At 32.6% G+C, this 21,915-nt stretch overlaps 1 protein-coding gene across 2 annotated transcripts; it reads right to left on the bottom strand.

Moving 5' to 3' along the window:
* Nucleotides 1-1,097: 1,097 nt before the first annotated feature.
* Nucleotides 1,098-13,410, bottom strand: LOC143081589 (zinc finger CCHC domain-containing protein 17-like). 2 transcript variants are annotated; one of them, XM_076257382.1, is made up of 8 exons: nt 13,311-13,410; nt 10,570-10,627; nt 9,959-10,059; nt 9,080-9,159; nt 8,503-8,603; nt 7,672-7,793; nt 5,412-5,504; nt 1,098-2,037 (listed from the first exon to the last, which is right to left on the bottom strand). In XM_076257382.1, the coding sequence occupies exons 1-8, from the start codon at nt 13,395-13,397 to the stop codon at nt 1,954-1,956; spliced, it is 726 nt and encodes a 241-aa protein (XP_076113497.1). In that variant the 5' UTR covers nt 13,398-13,410; the 3' UTR covers nt 1,098-1,953. The 2 variants fall into 2 exon arrangements, with proteins under 2 accessions (XP_076113497.1, XP_076113498.1); XM_076257383.1 differs by lacking the exon at nt 5,412-5,504.
* Between the last annotated feature and the right edge of the window lie 8,505 nt (nt 13,411-21,915).

Raw genomic sequence — 21,915 nt, 5'->3', positions numbered from 1 at the left:
ATATATGGTTTAGGGGTGGAGATCTGGACCGTTTCAAAGTTCCCAAACAGGAGGGGGTTGGTTGACCCCAGGGACTCTCCCTATATTTCATTTGATTAGTTATATTGTTCAATACATGAGTATATATTGTTTAGGGGTAAAGGATCTCGAACATTTTCAAGTTCTCAAACAGGAGGGTGTACAGTGACCACAGGGACTCCCCCTATATATACTGTTCCCAGTTGTCATATTGTATTAGATTTTGACATTAAAATTTGTCAAAATGTAATTTTGAGTTTCTGTATATAAAATATTTGATTTCAAGAAAGTTTGAAAAGAAGAACTTATTGATAGAATATTGAAAATAGTGTTAAGTTTCATGTCAACATGTCTCATTCAAATATCATATTACATATTGACATTATAAAATTACCTTTTTCATCAATATTTTAAATAACAAATATTTAGACTTAGTTTTATTTAGTACACAGTACCTGTCATTACTTCAGAACCAGGTCTATCTACATTAGTATGATGTAAGACTTCCTTACTACATGACTTGTGTTCAATCTTTCTGTGAAGTGTCACGGATATGGTCTAAAACTGTAGGAGTTGATGATTTATTTTCGATGTATGAGTTTGACTGTTCCTCTGGTATCTTCCATCCCTCTTTTATCAACCTGATTAACATACAATTCTTAAGCTATACTTTAGTAGCAATGTTCTGACATCACAAAAGTTTTTTTTTTAAAAAGAAAGAAAAATGGACCAAAGTAAGGTGAGTGTAAGCAAGCATGAAGACGTTCCATATTTTAACCAGATTGTGATTATACAAAAACAGTCCATTTTTATACAGTTAACTATCAGTTTTTTAGTTCCCATGTTCTAACAAAGGGGGAGATTTATTGAACAATTCCATTTGACAGGTGCTTAACTTCAACCTGTATGCAATATTTGAGTGAAGGTTAAATATCTTGGTTATAATATAAAGGTGGAGTTGATTACACAATTTAAGCATGCAACTTTCCCTGAGTATGCCAGTTATCACTATACTAAAAGCTGAGTTTGGACTTTGTCCAGTTAGACCCCAATTACAAAACAAAAAGGAAAGCTTCATATTGTTTTCAAATATTTTATCTTTAGTAAAACATTTTGTTACACAAATGTTACAATGATATATTAGACTTACTCATTAATAAAACATTAACATAGTGAAAGAATTAAACAATCTCATTAAAATACAATGTTCTGATACGCTATCTTCCACTAGTGGAGGGTAGCGTATCAGAACATCCGATTTTTATGAGATTGAGAATTAAACATTCTAAATCATATAACTGACTTGTGGTCATCAGATTCAGTATCACATTGAGGCCGCAAGTTGAGTTAAAAATTTGGTCACAGCAGTATGCATATATATGCATCACATTACAGTATAAAATGGTAATGACGAAACATACAAAATTATCAGTTATCACAAGTCTGTGTAATAAGATGAAGATTCTTTTTTGAAATTTCAATAATATGAAATTGAAATATCTAGGGGCTCAACATCATTATACTTTGAATATTTTTGGGTAGTTTTTCTCTTTTAATAAACAAAATCATTCAAAAAATTTCACAGACACCTATGAAAACTAATCTTGGAATGAACAAAAAGGTGATTTTGTGAATCATTCCATGAATATTTCCTCTTGTGCACTGACACCTAATTACCAAATTCATTCTACACAAACACTTGTACCGAATCATGTTCTAATAAATAACTTAATGTATTTTGTTATTATGGTAACTCAACTTAATGTTTCATCTAAGGACACAACAATAATAAAATGTCAAAATTCCCTATAAAGAAACAAACCTAAGTGAACCAAATTGTCTATACACAGATATCAGCATTTTCTCAACAATTATCAATCATTATTCTATATAAAAATCAGTAAATACAATAGTTTACGAAAATGTGTAAAATATTCATCCATCACTACTTGAACTGCTGTTATCTTGTCGACTCTTCTTTTCATGTTTATGATGGTGGTGTTTGTGTTTTTTATGTTTCTGCAAATAAAAAAATAAATTGTAAAAAGCAAGCAAGGGTATGCCGGCGTATTATAATTATCTGTTAAGTTGATGTTGTGGTATACAGGAAGCAACAATAAAATAATCATCCATGAGAGTTGTAACCATTTTCAAACCTGTAATAAGGTCCACAAATCAGCACATATTCTGACACAACAATCATATTTCCATAATCAGCACATATTCTGATACAACATTCATATTTCCATAATCAGCACATATTCTGATACAACAATCATATTTCCATAATCAGCACATATTCTGATACAACATTCATATTTCCATAATCAGCACATATTCTGACACAACAATCATATTTCCATAATCAGCACATATTCTGACACAACAATCATATTTCCATAATCAGCACATATTCTAATACAACATTCATATTTCCATAATCAGCACATATTCTGACACAACAATCATATTTCCATAATCAGCACATATTCTGATACAACATTCATATTTCCATAATCAGCACATATTCTGATACAACAATCATATTTCCATAATCAGCACATATTCTGATACAACATTCATATTTCCATAATCAGCACATATTCTGATACAACAATCATATTTCCATAATCAGCACATATTCTGATACAACAATCATATTTCCATAATCAGCACATATTCTGACACAACAATTATATTTCCATAATCAGCACATATTCTGACACAACAATCATATTTCCATAATCAGCACATATTCTGACACAAATCATATCTCCATAATCACCACTTATCAGACCACAGATGAATTATCACGTTGTGATTAGTTAAACGCTGTCACGTGGTGACCCCCTATGAGACCGTATGGGGTTAGTAAATTTCATATGGGGTTCATGACACGTTAATGGCGAAGTCATCTATTAATGTTGTTGTGTTTCATTGCTTAATTTTCAACAAAATGCCGAAGAAAAAGTCCAGCTTCGGATAAATTCGTTATACAGTTAACTACTGACCCCCTACGGATCCATAGAGGGTGAATAAAATTCATTGGGGACTCGGCCTCCGGCCTCACCCCCTATGGATTTTACTTACCCTCTATGGATCCGTACGGGGTCAGTAGCGAACCATATAACTTATAATATTCTGACACAACACTCATATTTCCATAAATCAGCAAATATTCTGACACAACAATCATATTTCCATAATCAGCACATATTCTGACATGACAATCATATTTCCATAATCAGCACATATTCTGACATGACAATCATATTTCCATAATCAGCACATATTCTGACATGACAATCATATTTCCATAATCAGCACATATTCTGACACAACAATCATATTTCCATAATCAGCAAATATTCTGATACAACAATCATATTTCCATAATCAGCACATATTCTGACACAACAATCATATTTCCATAATCAGCACATATTCTGATACAACAATCATATTTCCATAATCAGCACATATTCTGATACAACAATCATATTTCCATAAATCAGCAAATATTCTGACACAACAATCATATTTCCATAATCAGCACATATTCTGACATGACAATCATATTTCCATAATCAGCACATATTCTGACATGACAATCATATTTCCATAATCAGCACATATTCTGACATGACAATCATATTTCCATAATCAGCACATATTCTGACACAACAATCATATTTCCATAATCAGCACATATTCTGATACAACAATCATATTTCCATAATCAGCACATATTCTGACACAACAATCATATTTCCATAATCAGCACATATTCTGATACAACAATCATATTTCCATAATCAGCACATATTCTGATACAACAATCATATTTCCATAATCAGCACATATTCTGACACAACAATCATATTTCCATAATCAGCACATATTCTGATACAACAATCATATTTCCATAATCAGCACATATTCTGACACAACAATCATATTTCCATAATCAGCACATATTCTGATACAACAATCATATTTCCATAATCAGCACATATTCTGACATGACAATCATATTTCCATAATCAGCACATATTCTGACATGACAATCATATTTCCATAATCAGCACATATTCTGACACAACAATCATATTTCCATAATCAGCACATATTCTGACACAACAATCATATTTCCATAATCAGCACATATTCTGACACAACAATCATATTTCCATAATCAGCACATATTCTGATACAACAATCATATTTCCATAATCAGCACATATTCTGATACAACAATCATATTTCCATAATCAGCACATATTCTGATACAACATTCATGTTTCCATAATCAGCACATAATCTGACACAACATTCATATTTCCATAATCAGCACATATTCTGACACAACATTCATATTTCCATAATCAGCACATATTCTGACACAACAATCATATTTCCATAATCAGCACATATTCTGACACAACAATCATATTTCCATAATCAGCACATATTCTGATACAACAATCATATTTCCATAATCAGCACATATTCTGATACAACAATCATATTTCCATAAGTTTATAACTAAATCTTTTTGTTATAACTTTGCAACATTTCATTTGAACTTTGTCCTATGATATGGATTAGCTATAATATTTGGAAATTAATCACGCCTGGAAAATTTTCTGAAATCATGTCATGTCTTTCCCACATCATTTTTCAAAGGATTATTAATAATTATCAATGATATGGAATAGTTATCATATCTAGAAATTAATCAAGCCTGGAAAATTTTCTTAAATCATGAAATGTCTTTGGATTTACTTCTTCAAAGGGAGTATCAATAATTCACATAATTGTGACATTTTGTTCATGCATCATTGTCAATATAATGCAAATCGATGTGACTGTCATACAAGTGAGAGGTTTAGCACTATAAAACAAGGTTCAATCCACCATTTTCTACTTTTGAAAATGCCTGTATCAAGTCAGGATTATGACAGTTGTTGTCCATTCGTTTGATGTGTTTTATCATTAGATTTTGCCATTTGATTATGGACTATCCATTTTGAATTTTCCTCAGAGTTCAGTGTTTTTGTGATTTTACTTTTTACTTAATATCTCATTGACCTTCAACATCTCCTTTGAACTTGAATATATTGGAGGTAAAATCATTCAGTAATTATTGAAAACATGTCAGATCATAACATTTTATCTTAAACTCGAAGTTTACTATTTTTGCCTAATTATTCAATTTCAGCAGAAAGTTCTGGTTTTGATATTTCAAATCTATTCCACTTTACATATCTACATCTCTGTTAATCTGTATCATTCTTTATATTCCATTGACTTTAAATGATCAGTGAAATATGTGATCCCTTTGATATTTCAGAATGTGATATAGATATTTCATCCTTCAAACAATAACCTACCTTTTTATGAGATTTTCCTGTTTCATCTTCTGATAATGAATCACTATGACGGTGTTTTTTAGATTTCTTTGCTTTCTTTTCTTTTTTTTCTTTCTGTGTAATAAAAAGTTATCTATTATAACATGTTGATTTTTACGAAATTTCTTTACTTTTTACCAACTGATTCTAATTAGTGATTTAACGTCACAACTTTTGCGAGTAGAAAAATAAAGGGAGTCGAACCTGTAGCCAAAGCAATTTGGAAAATTTCAATAATAAACTGTAGTGAAGTTGGAAAGAGACGTTTTAAGCAAAAAAAAAAGTATGCTAAAAACAATAAGTTGCTATTTAGTATATTCTTTCTGGATTTTACCATGTAACTGTTTCAACACTTTTCTATTCAGACTTCTTCTTTCCGTAGAAAATATTCCTGTATATATCCTCACTTATTAAAACTTAACACCATCAGGAACAATTTTGACAAAAACTAAGATATCAGTAAAAATCAGTTTAACTCACCATATATATGAAATACACATACATCGAAATTCAAAGAGAAGAAACAAATAATTTTTGATGGCAATTTCAAACTTCACCTTGTTTGATCAAAGCAAATACAAACTGATATGGATATCAGATGATCAAGTGAGGAAAACACCATTTTGAAAACTAACAATGTTATTTAGATGAACAGAAAGAGAGTCCTAAATATGTAATAAAGTTTACATTCCAATCTTTTTTTAGTCCTACAATGTATTTTACAATTCTGACACTGAAATTTAACTTAAGGTTGTATGGAAGTCTTTTGCAATCTTGAATTGTAAAAAAAAGAGAACCTAAGGTCCAGATTTTCTATCAAGTTAGCAAAATTTGATGCAGGAATACAGATTTCTAATATGAATTTTCATTTAAAAGAACCAATTTCTAAGAATATAACTTAAAGGTGTCACACCACCAATTTAAAGTCCCTTTCTGTTCAACCAAATTTTGCAATTTTCACAGCTTTCTAAATATTTTACCTCAAGTTTAACTTCATAGAAACTAGGTATATCCTGAATTGTACAGGTGTCACCTTTCTCCATGCCAATTTTCAAAATCATATAAGAAAGAAGAGAGCTCCCAAAAGGAGGTACCACTAAAAATAACCCCTGTTTTTTTGGAAATCTTAAATTAGTATACCATGGAGTGCATTAATCCTCAATTTTAAATGCAAACTCCTTGACAGGTAAAATTTGGCTCAAAATGGTCTTAATATATTTCTCTTTCAACAAAAAATCATTTCTGCAAATTATTGGTTAGTTAAGGTGAACAATGACATCAAATGCACTATTTTTTGTCCGAGTAGGCCTACTTTCACATACGTTCTAAATTTGAGGGTGTAATTGGTGGTATGACACCTTATAAATATTAATATTTTTACAAGTGTAGATTAATTTTGGTTGTTTTTAAATGTTTTAAAAATTAGCATTTTAAGGGGAGATAACTCTAAAACTACATTTTTTTAAGGAATCTACATGGAATTTTCCTATTTTGTATTTTAGCCGTAAAAATCGTACGGTGATCCTACCTTTTCTTTTGATATTCTCAAAGCATTGTCTGAAAGCTATCTTTTCCTAATTTATTATAAACCACAAACTGTAGCTTGAGAAAATGCACACCTATCATTTTATTTATATTTTTGAACATATATCAATAGATACGTTTTGGCAAAGTATGCACAAATTCTATCATTTTTATTTTAGACTCCCATACCACCTTAATGAGTATTAAAACTACATACTATGGATTCATTTATTTTTTGAGGGTACCAATTTTAGTGGATTTAAGAAAACTAGCCTTTTCATGGATATTGAATTTCGTTGTTTTTGGCAAGGTTGCATACATTCCTTTAGAAAACTTGTAATTCGTTAATTTCGTGGATCCACTGTACCCACAAGATCCATGAAAATTGGTCTCCAAGGAATATTAATGAATCCACAGTATACAACTTGCTGATTCAATATTGCAATCATACATATTGTATTCCTATATGTATGTTCTAAAGTATTACACAACACATAGAACATGAAAAGTATGCTTATTCAACCTGTAATTAGACATATGATATGGTGCTGGTGTGAAGTTAAATATTGAGTAAGAGTATATTGATTCAGTAACTCTCTACTATGTAGACCTCAACTATAAACGCAAAATATTTCTGCAATCATAACTCTTTTATATGCAAGCATATCTCAGCCCATCTTTTACCCAATCATGAAATGTAAGTTAAATAAGTATTGACCTTTTTTCTTTTCCTGCTAGATGAAGTATCTGTTTCTTTACTAGGTGAAATAACTTCATCTTCTGGTATTAGTTCATATGCCTTGCCTCCTTTTGCATGGAAACAGTCTTGAGCCAAATGTCCTACAAAAAAATAATACATGAAGGTAGATAAATTTCCTCTTTTGTTTATCTTTGTAACTTCAATATTATGTTTCAAGGAGAAGGTACACCAAATTGGTAGTTGGTATTTGAGAAAGACTCCAAATAACAAAGTTCATATTAAATAAATTTACAGATTAACAGAGAAAATATTTATAAGGGCAAAAAAAAAAAACTTAATACCAATAACTTATTCAAGTTGAAAGCTGTACTGTGACATTGAGATTAGTTTGCTTTGATATTTTCCTGTGTATGTAGTAATTTTGTGTCATGAAATTTTCAGGTATTTTTTTTAACCAACTAATATCAACAAATACTTCCATAATTTTTTTTTTAAAACAAATTTTTGAAGCTATTTATATGAAAAAGAGTTAAATCAAATTGACTGACAGAGGACCAATGCTACAGCTTACAATGGGTTTTGTTCATCAATGTAGGCTATATGGTGATCAATGATTATTTTTTCATCCCTTGTTTATTGGTAAATAGTTGTCTAGGTTGCATCTAATTATTTTTATACAGCGAGATATCTTATACTTTGTTATTGATTAGATAAAAGAAAAACAACCAAACAAATATGTAAATAAACTTGCACTCTAAGAATTAGACAGAGTGAAGTTTTTAAGCAGTGAAGTTTTAAAGTTCCAACTTTTCAAATTTTGTGATCATTTATTTTAGTGAAAAATATTACCATGGCCACCACACTTCTTGCATGTTGTATCAAAGACAGCACCCAATTCTATTTTTGCTCTCTCACTCCGAAATCCTTTCCTATTTTTTCTTTCATCCAAACTGAAAATATGCATAATAGAAAATTGAACCAACCATATAAGTATGAATATAATAAGCAGATGAGACAAGAGTACATGAAAGGCCTTTTTGCATGATAAATTTGTTGCAAGAACAAATTGCAATATTAAGAAGTCTAATCAGAAGTTAGTAAAATGGCTTCGTAAAAAACATTTTTTGTACATAAATTAGGCTGTTAGTTTTTCTATGGTTCCAGTTACAATGAAAAATGACAAAAAAATCTTTAGGTTAGGCTATTATTTAGGCTAAAAAGTAGGGTATGAAGGGTGACTGGAACCACACATATATTTTTTACTTGGCCTTATGAAATTATGCCAACCTTTTGTGCTGAAAACTGTGAAAAGTCAAATTCATGTGGACCAGATAGTTGTCTGATGGCCAAGGGCTACTTTAATTTCTTGGTTTCAACCAGCCCACACACCCAATTTCAAATCAATTAAAAGAAAGATGACTCTTACCTTAGTTGAACATTTTCTGCATCCTCATCTTTACCAGTGGTTTGGTTGATAACCTTCATAGACAGACCAATCTTATCTCCCTGAATATATAACTCATAACTAAAATATATACATTATATAATACATCAGTAACTTACAGTCCAATCTTATCTCCCTAAATATATAACTCATAACTAAATATATACAATTATAGAACTTACAGAACAATCTTATCTCCCTGAATATATAACTCATTACTAAAATATATACAATTAAATATTACATCGGTAGCAATAAAAAAAATATATAATGAGTGTGTCAGCATCTTCTACCATGAATTAAGACATTCACAAAATTCTTTTAGAAAAATGTTATGTTTTCAGTGTTTGAAATTATGTTACTCACATTTGAAGATTGTATTATTTATTCTAAGATTACGAACCTTTTGTCAGTCAAGTTTTTATTTTTAGTTAATTTGACATTGTCTAGTGATTTAAAAATCAATGGGATGTTATTTATTGAGTAAGTCGGAATTAAAATAAGCAGTATTCAAATATTCTTATAGACGAAAATAGGTCAAATTCTTTTCATAGCACATTCCTTTTAAAACTTTTCCCTGTTTACAGACCCGACTCAGGCTTCCCTCATCCTGGCACCTTGTTTCTTGACCCTCTTTTCCATGTTTCTTTACCCATGCCCACACAACTGACACAACTTTACAATACACCATCTCCCCAACAGCTAACATTTCTGAAGGGTCCTCCACCCTCTTAATCATTTAACTTATACATGTTATATACCTCTACTGACACAACTTTACAATACACCATCTCTCCAACAGCTAACATTTCTGAAGGGTCCTCCACCCTCTTAATCATTTAACTTATACATGTTATATACCTCTACTGACACAACTTTACAATACACCATCTCTCCAACAGCTAACATTTCTGAAGGGTCCTCCACCCTAGCTTTAGACATCTGTGACTTATGGACCAGACCTTTATCAAGAAAAAGATGAAATATTATATTATATAGCTCATTTTATATATCAATAATAAATGCAAACTGAAGAAGAAAACTTGCAGGATACATGTTACTATCCTGAACCTTTTAAAATTGATATAAATACTTTGTCTCCTTATTTTGTAATAACTTTGCCCTTCGTCAGATCTAGAATACTGAATTTATCATGATTTATAGCATGTGAGAAGAGTATATAAGTTCTTATACTGTCTGTTAATGTATTTGTTCATTTGTAATGATCAAAGCATGTGGGAAGTTTATATGGTAGCCTTTCCAAAGGTGGGGTGCATGTAAATGTATCTCAGTCTACATGTATGATTTTCTATGTTGTTCTTTGTATTCTCTTGTTTGTCTTTCAATAAATTATTTGTTTTGTCATAGAGCTGTCAGGTTTTTTTTTCAATTTATGGGTTTGAATGTCACTTTGGTATCTTTCTTCTCTTTTTACAAATTACAAACACGCATTAATTTTGTGTGTAACAAACCTTGCTTTCTGTAGCCTGGAATTTTAATAAAAGCTCCATAGGGTTGTAATGCTGCTACCTATTGAACGAAACGTTACTGTTTAAAATGTGAACCATAATAGAATAAAATACTAAAGTTTTACTTACATGTTTAATTTATAAATATTATATTTGTAAAATGGATTAGACACAAGTAAATCATACTTACGAAGTCTTCTCCATAATACAATTTAAATTACAATAATAGAATAATAAATAATGGACATGCAGTTTATAGAATATAATACTAGCTACTATGAGTTATATAAGCATAATTGTCTAAAACTGTTATGTATGTACTGCATGTCAATCGTGTGCTGTATGTATCAGACTGTTTGACATGCATGGCACAAATACAAGGTAGAAGTCACACTTCAACACCTGTCCACTACTAATTGGGACAAGTTTGTTACCTTTCAAAATATAAGAGTCATCATACATATGTATTGTACCCTGACATGAGAAGACTCATTTTGTTTTGATAATTCATATAATACTGTACATGTACAGTAGTTGTCGTTTTTCTATGTAATTTATACGTAATGTTTCTCGTATTTTTTTATATAGATTAGACCGTTGGTTTTCCCATTTTTATGGTTTTACACTAGTAATTTTGGGGCCCTTTATAGCTTGTTGTTCGGCGTGATCAAAGGCTGTGTATTGAAGGCCGTACATTGACCTATAATGGTTGACTTTTATAAATTGTTATTTGGATGGAGAGTTGTCTCGTTGGCACTCATACCACATCTTCCTATATCTATATATGAAGGCCGTACAGTGACCTATATTTTAATGTGTATAGTTGTCAATTTCTGTGTCATTTTGGTCTCTTGTGGAGAGTTGTCTTATTGGCAATCATACCACATCCTCTTTTTTATATGAAGTTATATTGGACATAGAAAATGGTAGCACCCTAACTAGAAGTCTTTCTGATGAAAATATTTGTTTTGACTGTAGAGAGGTGTTGGAATGACTAAGACATGATTACATGTAGCTTAAAGTGGAAGCCTTGGAAACTGAAGCTCTTGTTCATAGCATACATCTGGTCAAGGGAATATTAAATGATAATTATAATTAATTTTGATTTTGATGAAACTTCTTTTCATAATTGATCCTAGTTGGTACTAATTAATGCAGTGTGGTTAAATTCTTTTTCATACATGTAGGGGCAAGTTAGCAGACCTTTAAATTTTGAAATTTTACTCTTTTTCATTTATAAGACAAGTTAATAGTAAAAATTAACAATCATAGTAATCACTGTCATATATAGATGTCAACGCTTATGCATAGAACCAGACTTGGGGTCAATTACATTGGAATGTAATTAATTAAATTACACATTACATTGCAAAAATGATCAATTACATCAATTACACATTACACAGTTTTTGAAATGTAATTAATTAAATTACAATTACTTTACTAAAGTAATTAATTAAATTACACATTACATTTCATCATTATTTTTTTTAACAAAAATTATACATGGATATAAAATGCAAACCTATGTAAAATATTCATGTAAGCATAGATTTAGTGCTGCATTTGATAATCATTAGTTATTTTAATGTTTTGTCATTTACTCTGAATCTCTCTGGTCTGAACACGTTGACAGCAATTCTAAATAGTCTTTCGACAGGAGCTAATGTGGCAGATATTGCTTGATCAGAACATGGAAGTTCCATGAGCAAAAGATCATCATATCGTCATATTGATAGGAGAGGGAATTTGTTCCTATTAATTTGCCAATACATCAAGGGGTATCTTGACATCTAAGAAATGAAGTCATTTAAATTAAACATAAATTAAATAAAGAAATTATAAATAAACTAAAAATATTTATTGTTTACTTTAAAAATATTAAAAAGTGTGCTTGTCACAATATGGAAAATATTTTTAGTACAAACAAGGTATGTAATGACTAAATATTAGCAATATTTGCTAATTAGATAACATACATGTAATAGTGGCATTGCCCCTGGACATTATTATCTGATTAAATGCTGTTTGTTTTTACAGCTGTTAATTTTTCTTTCTATAATACTTTTGTGTATACTAATTTGACAAACTGATTGTGTGCAGTGATTTTAAATTCTAAATGGACTGTCTAAGAAAGAATTTTCACAGTGACACATTTTTTTGTTTTTGTTTAACAAGGTGATTAATTACTTATCAATCTATTTAGTTAAAAGATCTTTCTTAAAAACTGAACAACACAAATATATTATCCTTACATTTTTTTTAAAATTATAAGACTATCAAAAAAAATCTGTAGGTCAATTAAATATTATAAAAACTTCAGAATAAATTACAAACTTTATATATTAAAAAGGTTTGTGATATCAATATTTGAAAAATAAATATAATTTCAAAATTTATATTATTAAACACAAATCCCTATCTTTAACACCATAAAAGTACATGTAATTGAAATGTAATTCAAAAGTAATTGAGCATTACATGCTTTTTTCAATGTAATTAATTAAATTACCATTACATGTAATTAAAAAAATGCTCAATTACACATTACATTCAATTACATGGAAAATTGTAATGCATTACACCTAATTACCATTACATTTTCAATTACCCCATCCCTGCATAGAACACTTGTTATCATATATGTGTGTAATGTGTAGAATTGTGATAAATCAGCTGTACTGAATGAAACGAAGTTTTGCATGAATAAATCAGCCAGTGAAAGCAATGAAGTTAATATTAACCTCCCCATTGAACACTGAATAAAGGGCTGGTACATCTATGGGTCCACTAGAACTCCTTCTTTCCTTATATTTTGGTGGTGAGCTCATTGTTTGTTTATAGGATCATTTTGGACTGGGAAGGGAAACACATTTGATAACGTCGCACTTATTCTTGTAAATATATACCTCCTTTGTGGAGAACTACGGAAGACTGAATCTTTCCAAATAAGACCGCCATACTCAAGTATCAAGAACTGTCATTATCGGTACACTTAGTCAAGGACGTTTATATATACTAAACAAGAGGTCTAAATTTATATAAAAAAAACAGGTAAAAATATATACATTTAAACATTGTATACGTATTTGTCACAGGCACTTGTCTCAAAAAAATTTCCTATATACCTTAATATAACACAAGGTACTTAACTAAATTTTTGAATAATGACACCCAGTCCCAAATTCCCGTGTAAAAAAACATCCCGTTGACCGACCTGAGGGTTCACGTTAATTTATTAATTAGAAATATAGTCTATGGAGGAATATTCGGAACCTTAATAATTGTTGTTCATTCGGAACATTTATTCTACTTATCTGTATAAACTTCCTGTAATTAAAAGCACCTCCATACGGAGCATTTAAGATACTAAAAAATTGGCAATAAAGAAATTTATAGATATGTCCTATTTTCGGTGCAAAATATAGTTAGCATGCATTTTGTGTCCGGGGATACATGGACACGTATATATAGAACTATATAAACAGATAAACAATCAATGTCTATTATAGTGGTTACAGTAGCCCTGTCTTATATAAAACTTGTAATTTAGGCGGACACAGCTGGACACAACGGTATTCCTATATAAAACTTAAATATCTGCTAGCTACAGGTGGACACAGCTGTACACAGTACTAATCCTATATAAAACTTATGAATATGGGGGCTACAGGCGGACACAACTGGACACAACGTTATTTCTATATAATACTTCTGAATATGGGGCTACAGGCGGACACAACTGGACACAACGCTATTTCTATATAATACTTCTACATATGGGGTTTACAGGCGGACACAAGTGGACACAACGTTATTTCTATATAAAACTTCTGAATATGGGGGCTACAGGCGGACACAAGTGGACACAACGCAATTTCTAAATAAAACTTATAAAATATGCTGGCTACAGGTGGACACAACTGGACACAGTACTATTCCTATATTAAATGTCTGAATATGGGGGGCTACAGGCGGACACAACTGGACACAACGGAATTTCTATATAAAACTTATAAAATATGCTGGCTACAGGTGGACACAGCTGGACACAGTGCTATTACTATATAAAACTTCTAGAAATGAGGGGATACAGGCGGACACAAGTGGACACAACGCAATTTCTATATAAAACTTATGAAAACTGCTGGCTACAGACGGACACAGCTGGACACAACGTTATTTCTATATAAAACTTCTAGAAATAAGGGGATACAGGCGGACACAAGTGGACACAACGCAAATTCTATATAAATCTTATAAAATATGCTGGCTACAGGTGGACACAATGCTATTTCTATATAAAACTTCTAGAAATGAGGGGATACAGGTGGACACAAGTGGACACAACGCAATTTCTATATAAAACTTATGAAAACTGCTGGCTACAGACGGACACAGCTGGACACAACGTTATTTCTATATAAAACTTCTAAAAATGAGGGGACACAGGCGGACACAAGTGGACACAACGCAATTTCTATATAAAACTTATAAAATCTGCCGGCTACAGGTGGACACAGCTGGACACAGTGCTATTACTATATAAAACTTCTAGAAATGAGGGGATACAGGCGAACACAAGTGGACACAACGTAATTTCTATATAAAACTTATGAAAACTGCTGGCTACAGACGGACACAGCTGGACACAACGTTATTTCTATATAAAACTTCTAAAAATGAGGGGACACAGGCGGACACAACTGGACACAACGTAATTTCTATATAAAACTTATAAAATATGCTGGCTACAGGTGGACACAGCTGGACACAATGCTATTTCTATATAAAACTTCTAGAAATGAGGGGATACAGGCGGACACAAGTGGACACAACGAAATTTCTATATAAAACTTATGAAAACTGCTGGCTACAGACGGACACAGCTGGACACAACGTTATTTCTATATAAAACTTCTAAAAATGAGGGGACACAGGCGGACACAAGTGGACACAACGTAATTTCTATATAAAACTTATAAAATATGCTGGCTACAGGTGGACACAGCTGGACACAATGCTATTTCTATATAAAACTTCTAGAAATGAGGGGATACAGGCGGACACAAGTGGACACAACGCAAATTCTATATAAATCTTATAAAATATGCTTGCTACAGGTGGACACAATGCTATTTCTATATAAAACTTCTAGAAATGAGGGGATACAGGTGGACACAAGTGGACACAACGCAATTTCTATATAAAACTTATGAAAACTGCTGGCTACAGACGGACACAGCTGGACACAACGTTATTTCTATATAAAACTTCTAAAAATGAGGGGACACAGGCGGACACAAGTGGACACAACGCAATTTCTATATAAAACTTATAAAATCTGCCGGCTACAGGTGGACACAGCTGGACACAGTGCTATTACTATATAAAACTTCTAGAAATGAGGGGATACAGGCGAACACAAGTGGACACAACGTAATTTCTATATAAAACTTATGAAAACTGCTGGCTACAGACGGACACAGCTGGACACAACGTTATTTCTATATAAAACTTCTAAAAATGAGGGGACACAGGCGGACACAACTGGACACAACGTAATTTCTATATAAAACTTATAAAATATGCTGGCTACAGGTGGACACAGCTGGACACAATGCTATTTCTATATAAAACTTCTAGAAATGAGGGGATACAGGCGGACACAAGTGGACACAACGAAATTTCTATATAAAACTTATGAAAACTGCTGGCTACAGACGGACACAGCTGGACACAACGTTATTTCTATATAAAACTTCTAAAAATGAGGGGACACAGGCGGACACAAGTGGACACAACGTAATTTCTATATAAAACTTATAAAATATGCTGGCTACAGGTGGACACAGCTGGACACAATGCTATTTCTATATAAAACTTCTAGAAATGAGGGGATACAGGCGGACACAAGTGGACACAACGCAATTTCTATATAAAACTTATGAAAACTGCTGGCTACAGACGGACACAGCTGGACACAACGTTATTTCTATATAAAACTTCTAAAAATGAGGGGACACAGGCGGACACAAGTGGACACAACGCAATTTCTATATAAAACTTATAAAATCTGCTGGCTACAGGTGGACACAGCTGGACACAGTGCTATTACTATATAAAACTTCTAGAAATGAGGGGATACAGGCGGACACAAGTGGACACAACGTAATTTCTATATAAAACTTATGAAAACTGCTGGCTACAGACGGACACAGCTGGACACAACGTTATTTCTATATAAAACTTCTAGAAATAAGGGGATACAGGCGGACACAAGTGGAAACAACGCAATTTCTAAATAAAACTTATAAAATATGCTGGCTACAGGTGGACACAACTGGACACAGTACTATTCCTATATTAAATGTCTGAATATGGGGGGCTACAGGCGGACACAACTGGATACAACGGAATTTCTATATAAAACTTATAAAATCTGCTGGCTACAGGTGGACACAGCTGGACACAATGCTATTTCTATATAAAACTTCTAGAAATGAGGGGATACAGGCGGACACAAGTGGACACAACGCAATTTCTATATAAAACTTATGAAAACTGCTGGCTACAGACGGACACAGCTGGACACAACGTTATTTCTATATAAAACTTCTAAAAATGAGGGGACACAGGCGGACACAAGTGGACACAACGTAATTTCTATATAAAACTTATAAAATATGCTGGCTACAGGTGGACACAGCTGGACACAATGCTATTTCTATATAAAACTTCTAGAAATGAGGGGATACAGGCGGACACAAGTGGACACAACGCAATTTCTATATAAAACTTATGAAAACTGCTGGCTACAGACGGACACAGCTGGACACAACGTTATTTCTATATAAAACTTCTAAAAATGAGGGGACACAGGCGGACACAACTGGACACAACGTAATTTCTATATAAAACTTATAAAATATGCTGGCTACAGGTGGACACAGCTGGACACAGTGCTATTACTATATAAAACTTCTAGAAATGAGGGGATACAGGCGGACACAAGTGGACACAACGCAATTTCTATATAAAACTTATGAAAACTGCTGACTACAGACGGACACAGCTGGACACAACGTTATTTCTATATAAAACTTCTAGAAATAAGGGGATACAGGCGGACACAAGTGGACACAACGCAATTTCTATATAAAACTTATAAAATATGCTGGCTACAGGTGGACACAGCTGGACACAATGCTATTTCTATATAAAACTTCTAGAAATGAGGGGATACAGGCGGACACAAGTGGACACAACGCAATTTCTATATAAAACTTATGAAAACTGCTGGCTACAGACGGACACAGCTGGACACAACGTTATTTCTATATAAAACTTCTAAAAATGAGGGGACACAGGCGGACACAAGTGGACACAACGCAATTTCTATATAAAACTTATGAAAACTGCTGGCTACAGACGGACACAGCTGGACACAACGTTATTTCTATATAAAACTTCTAAAAATTAGGGGACACAGGCGGACACAAGTGGACACAACGCAATTTCTATATAAAACTTATAAAATCTGCTGGCTACAGGTGGACACAGCTGGACACAGTGCTATTACTATATAAAACTTCTAGAAATGAGGGGATACAGGCGGACACAAGTGGACACAACGTAATTTCTATATAAAACTTATGAAAACTGCTGGCTACAGACGGACACAGCTGGACACAACGTTATTTCTATATAAAACTTCTTAAAATGAGGGGATACAGGCGGACACAAGTGGACACAACGAAATTTCTAAATAAAACTTATAAAATATGCTGGCTACAGGTGGACACAACTGGACACAGTACTATTCCTATATTAAATGTCTGAATATGGGGGGCTACAGGCGGACACAACTGGACACAACGGAATTTCTATATAAAACTTATAAAATCTGCTGGCTACAGGTGGACACAGCTGGACACAGTGCTATTACTATATAAAACTTCTAGAAATGAGGGGATACAGGCGGACACAAGTGGACACAACGCAATTTCTATATAAAAATTATGAAAACTGCTGGCTACAGACGGACACAGCTGGACACAACGTTATTTCTATATAAAACTTCTAGAAATAAGGGGATACAGGCGGACACAAGGGGACACAACGCAATTTCTAAATAAAACTTATAAAATATGCTGGCTACAGGTGGACACAACTGGACACAGTGCTATTACTATATAAAACTTCTAGAAATGAGGGGATACAGGCGGACACAAGTGGACACAACGTAATTTCTATATAAAACTTATGAAAACTGCTGGCTACAGACGGACACAGCTGGACACAACGTTATTTCTATATAAAACTTCTTAAAATGAGGGGATACAGGCGGACACAAGTGGACACAACGAAATTTCTAAATAAAACTTATAAAATATGCTGGCTACAGGTGGACACAACTGGACACAGTACTATTCCTATATTAAATGTCTGAATATGGGGGGCTACAGGCGGACACAACTGGACACAACGGAATTTCTATATAAAACTTATAAAATCTGCTGGCTACAGGTGGACACAGCTGGACACAGTGCTATTACTATATAAAACTTCTAGAAATGAGGGGATACAGGCGGACACAAGTGGACACAACGCAATTTCTATATAAAAATTATGAAAACTGCTGGCTACAGACGGACACAGCTGGACACAACGTTATTTCTATATAAAACTTCTAGAAATAAGGGGATACAGGCGGACACAAGGGGACACAACGCAATTTCTAAATAAAACTTATAAAATATGCTGGCTACAGGTGGACACAACTGGACACAGTACTATTCCTATATTAAATGTCTGAATATGGGGGGCTACAGGCGGACACAACTGGATACAACGGAATTTCTATATAAAACTTATAAAATCTGCTGGCTACAGGTGGACACAGCTGGACACAACGTTATTTCTATATAAAACTTCTAGAATTGAGGGGATACAGGCGGACACAAGTGGACACAACGCAATTTCTATATAAAACTTATAAAATCTGCTGGCTACAGGTGGACAGCTACAGCTAGCGCCTCGGACCTTGACCGGAATACTCGTGCAGAAAAACTATCCGGCAACGGTTGTTACCGGCCTGTTTCTTTGTTACCTTTGTATTGTATCTAATACTTGCATATAGTAGTAGGCTTTGTAAAATTACATAATTTCAAATCTTTTATAAATAGAAAGTTATTTAATATTTTATCGACACGCGCCTCAATCTGTTGATTGTCACCTGTGTCATTGATAAGAAATTCACGTTCGCTAAACCCGAGACATATATATATATGTTACAGTAAATAGGTGAAATTAGGAATTACATGTAATTACTAAAATTTAGGAATTACAGGTAATTCCCGGTGCACTTAGTTAATACAAGTAATTCCTGAAACGGCCCAGTTCTTATTCTGTATTTTGAGTTGAGTTTTTAATTTTAAAACAAAAACATCAAGTTAGTAAATAGCTGTAAAAATGACAAAAAAAATCAGTAATTACCAGTAATCACTGAAACAACTAGTAAATACATGTAATTACTAAATCGACTAGTAATTACAGGTATTTACTGAAATGTTTAGTAATTACGTGTAATTCCTAATTTCACCTATTTACTGTAACATATACATATGTGTATATATGTCTTATATACATATGTGTATATGTTACAATGAATTTGTATAATCAGGGATTATGGAGAATCCCTGATTTTTCAAGGAATATGTAGAATCACTAAAATCATTAGTAATTATATATAATCCCTGAAAATGACCAGTGATTTTACACAGTTGAAACTCATCGATGGTGAACGAATACGTTTAATATCAACAATAAGCATCACCCACAATGATTTATAGGTTTTAAAGTAAAAATATTAACAAGTGAAATACGTTTTTCCAACAATTGTAAAAGAAATAAGTTTGAGTCGTTCCACGCTTCGTTGTATAGTAAATTAGAACTTTACGCATTGTCTATAAAATAACTTAATGTAGATTCAATTCATTGTCGTTTAAACTGCCGATTTTTGGTTGGTCTAGCCGAGAGGGTGACATTCCAAAAAATTGTCACCCGGTCAGCCATGTGATAGAGTAAATTAACACCTTCGTATTAGGCAATCAAAATATGGCATTTTAACATGATGTATAATATTACTTTAATATTACACTTTTTTATATCAGTTTTCAATATGCATGGCCTAAATTCATTGTTCATGTCAGTGTTTTCGTACATATTATGTTTCATTGCTCATGTGTTGTTTCCGTATATTTTAGCCACTCGTCTTGAGCCTACCCATTTGATCCGATAACACCCCATACAGCAATAAAATTATACTTTCATTGCCATTCATAACTCTTAACAGACCAATTAACAGACCGGGTTATATACATCCGACCCATTAACAGACCAGGTTTTAAATAAAGATTGATTTATGTCACCAAAATACAGATTTTTGTGTAGATTTTTCACACAATGATATCAATTTGGTTGACAAACATAATGCCTGTCTTTGTTCGATGTTCAAAATATCGCATGCAAGAAAATTCAACCAACGTGTCTTTTTGTGTACATTTTGTGTGTGTAAAATGTGTATAAATTTATTGATGAGTAACACGCCTTTTCATTTTATAGATCGTACATCGAAGCTAGAAAAATAATAATTACACCATTGGATTCAGTACATTGAATTGTTTTGTTAGACATGAATAATTTTTTTGATAAACATATATTTAAAAAGTTATACAATGAAACATGCAGAATTTCCAATGATTTCCTCGATAACACCTGATTAACAGACTTTAGCCAACCCGATTAACAGACCCACCGCCGATATAGCCACATACTCAATATAGATTAACCGACCAATCTCTCGGTTAGCCGAGTGTCGGCCGTGTAAACACAGAGGATGATCTGAAAGATACAACCAACTGAAGGTTTAGAGATAAAGTTGAAGACTTTCAAAATTAATATTGTCAAGATTCACTTTAAAGCGATAACTTTACATGTATTTTTTGTTTATTAAAAGCCAGAGTCCAATGGATATTCATGTTCTATTTGTAATTAAACAGAGCATGTTATTTGTGGTACATAGAAAACAAATGGTGAAGACGATTATGGAACATCTGTTTTTGTTTTTTGTTTGTTTGTTGTTTTTTTTTTTTTTTTTTTGTTCAAATGAACAAGATATTTAAACAGAGAGAACTTACGCATCTAAATGTATAGAAAAACTAAGGATTGACAATTAGAACAAAAGTTTAGAGGAAACTGGCATTTGGTGTAATATTCTCTTAGCATGATTTCACAGGGTAAAAAAGGAAAGGGGATACCAAAAAACTTAATGATAATTGTTCACCA

This window comes from Mytilus galloprovincialis, chromosome 7 (genome assembly GCF_965363235.1).
Source record: "Mytilus galloprovincialis chromosome 7, xbMytGall1.hap1.1, whole genome shotgun sequence".
Lineage (NCBI taxonomy): Eukaryota > Metazoa > Mollusca > Bivalvia > Mytilida > Mytilidae > Mytilus > Mytilus galloprovincialis.
The sequence above is the reverse complement of the archived record's forward strand: the minus strand, read 5'-3'. Positions and strand labels throughout refer to the sequence as shown.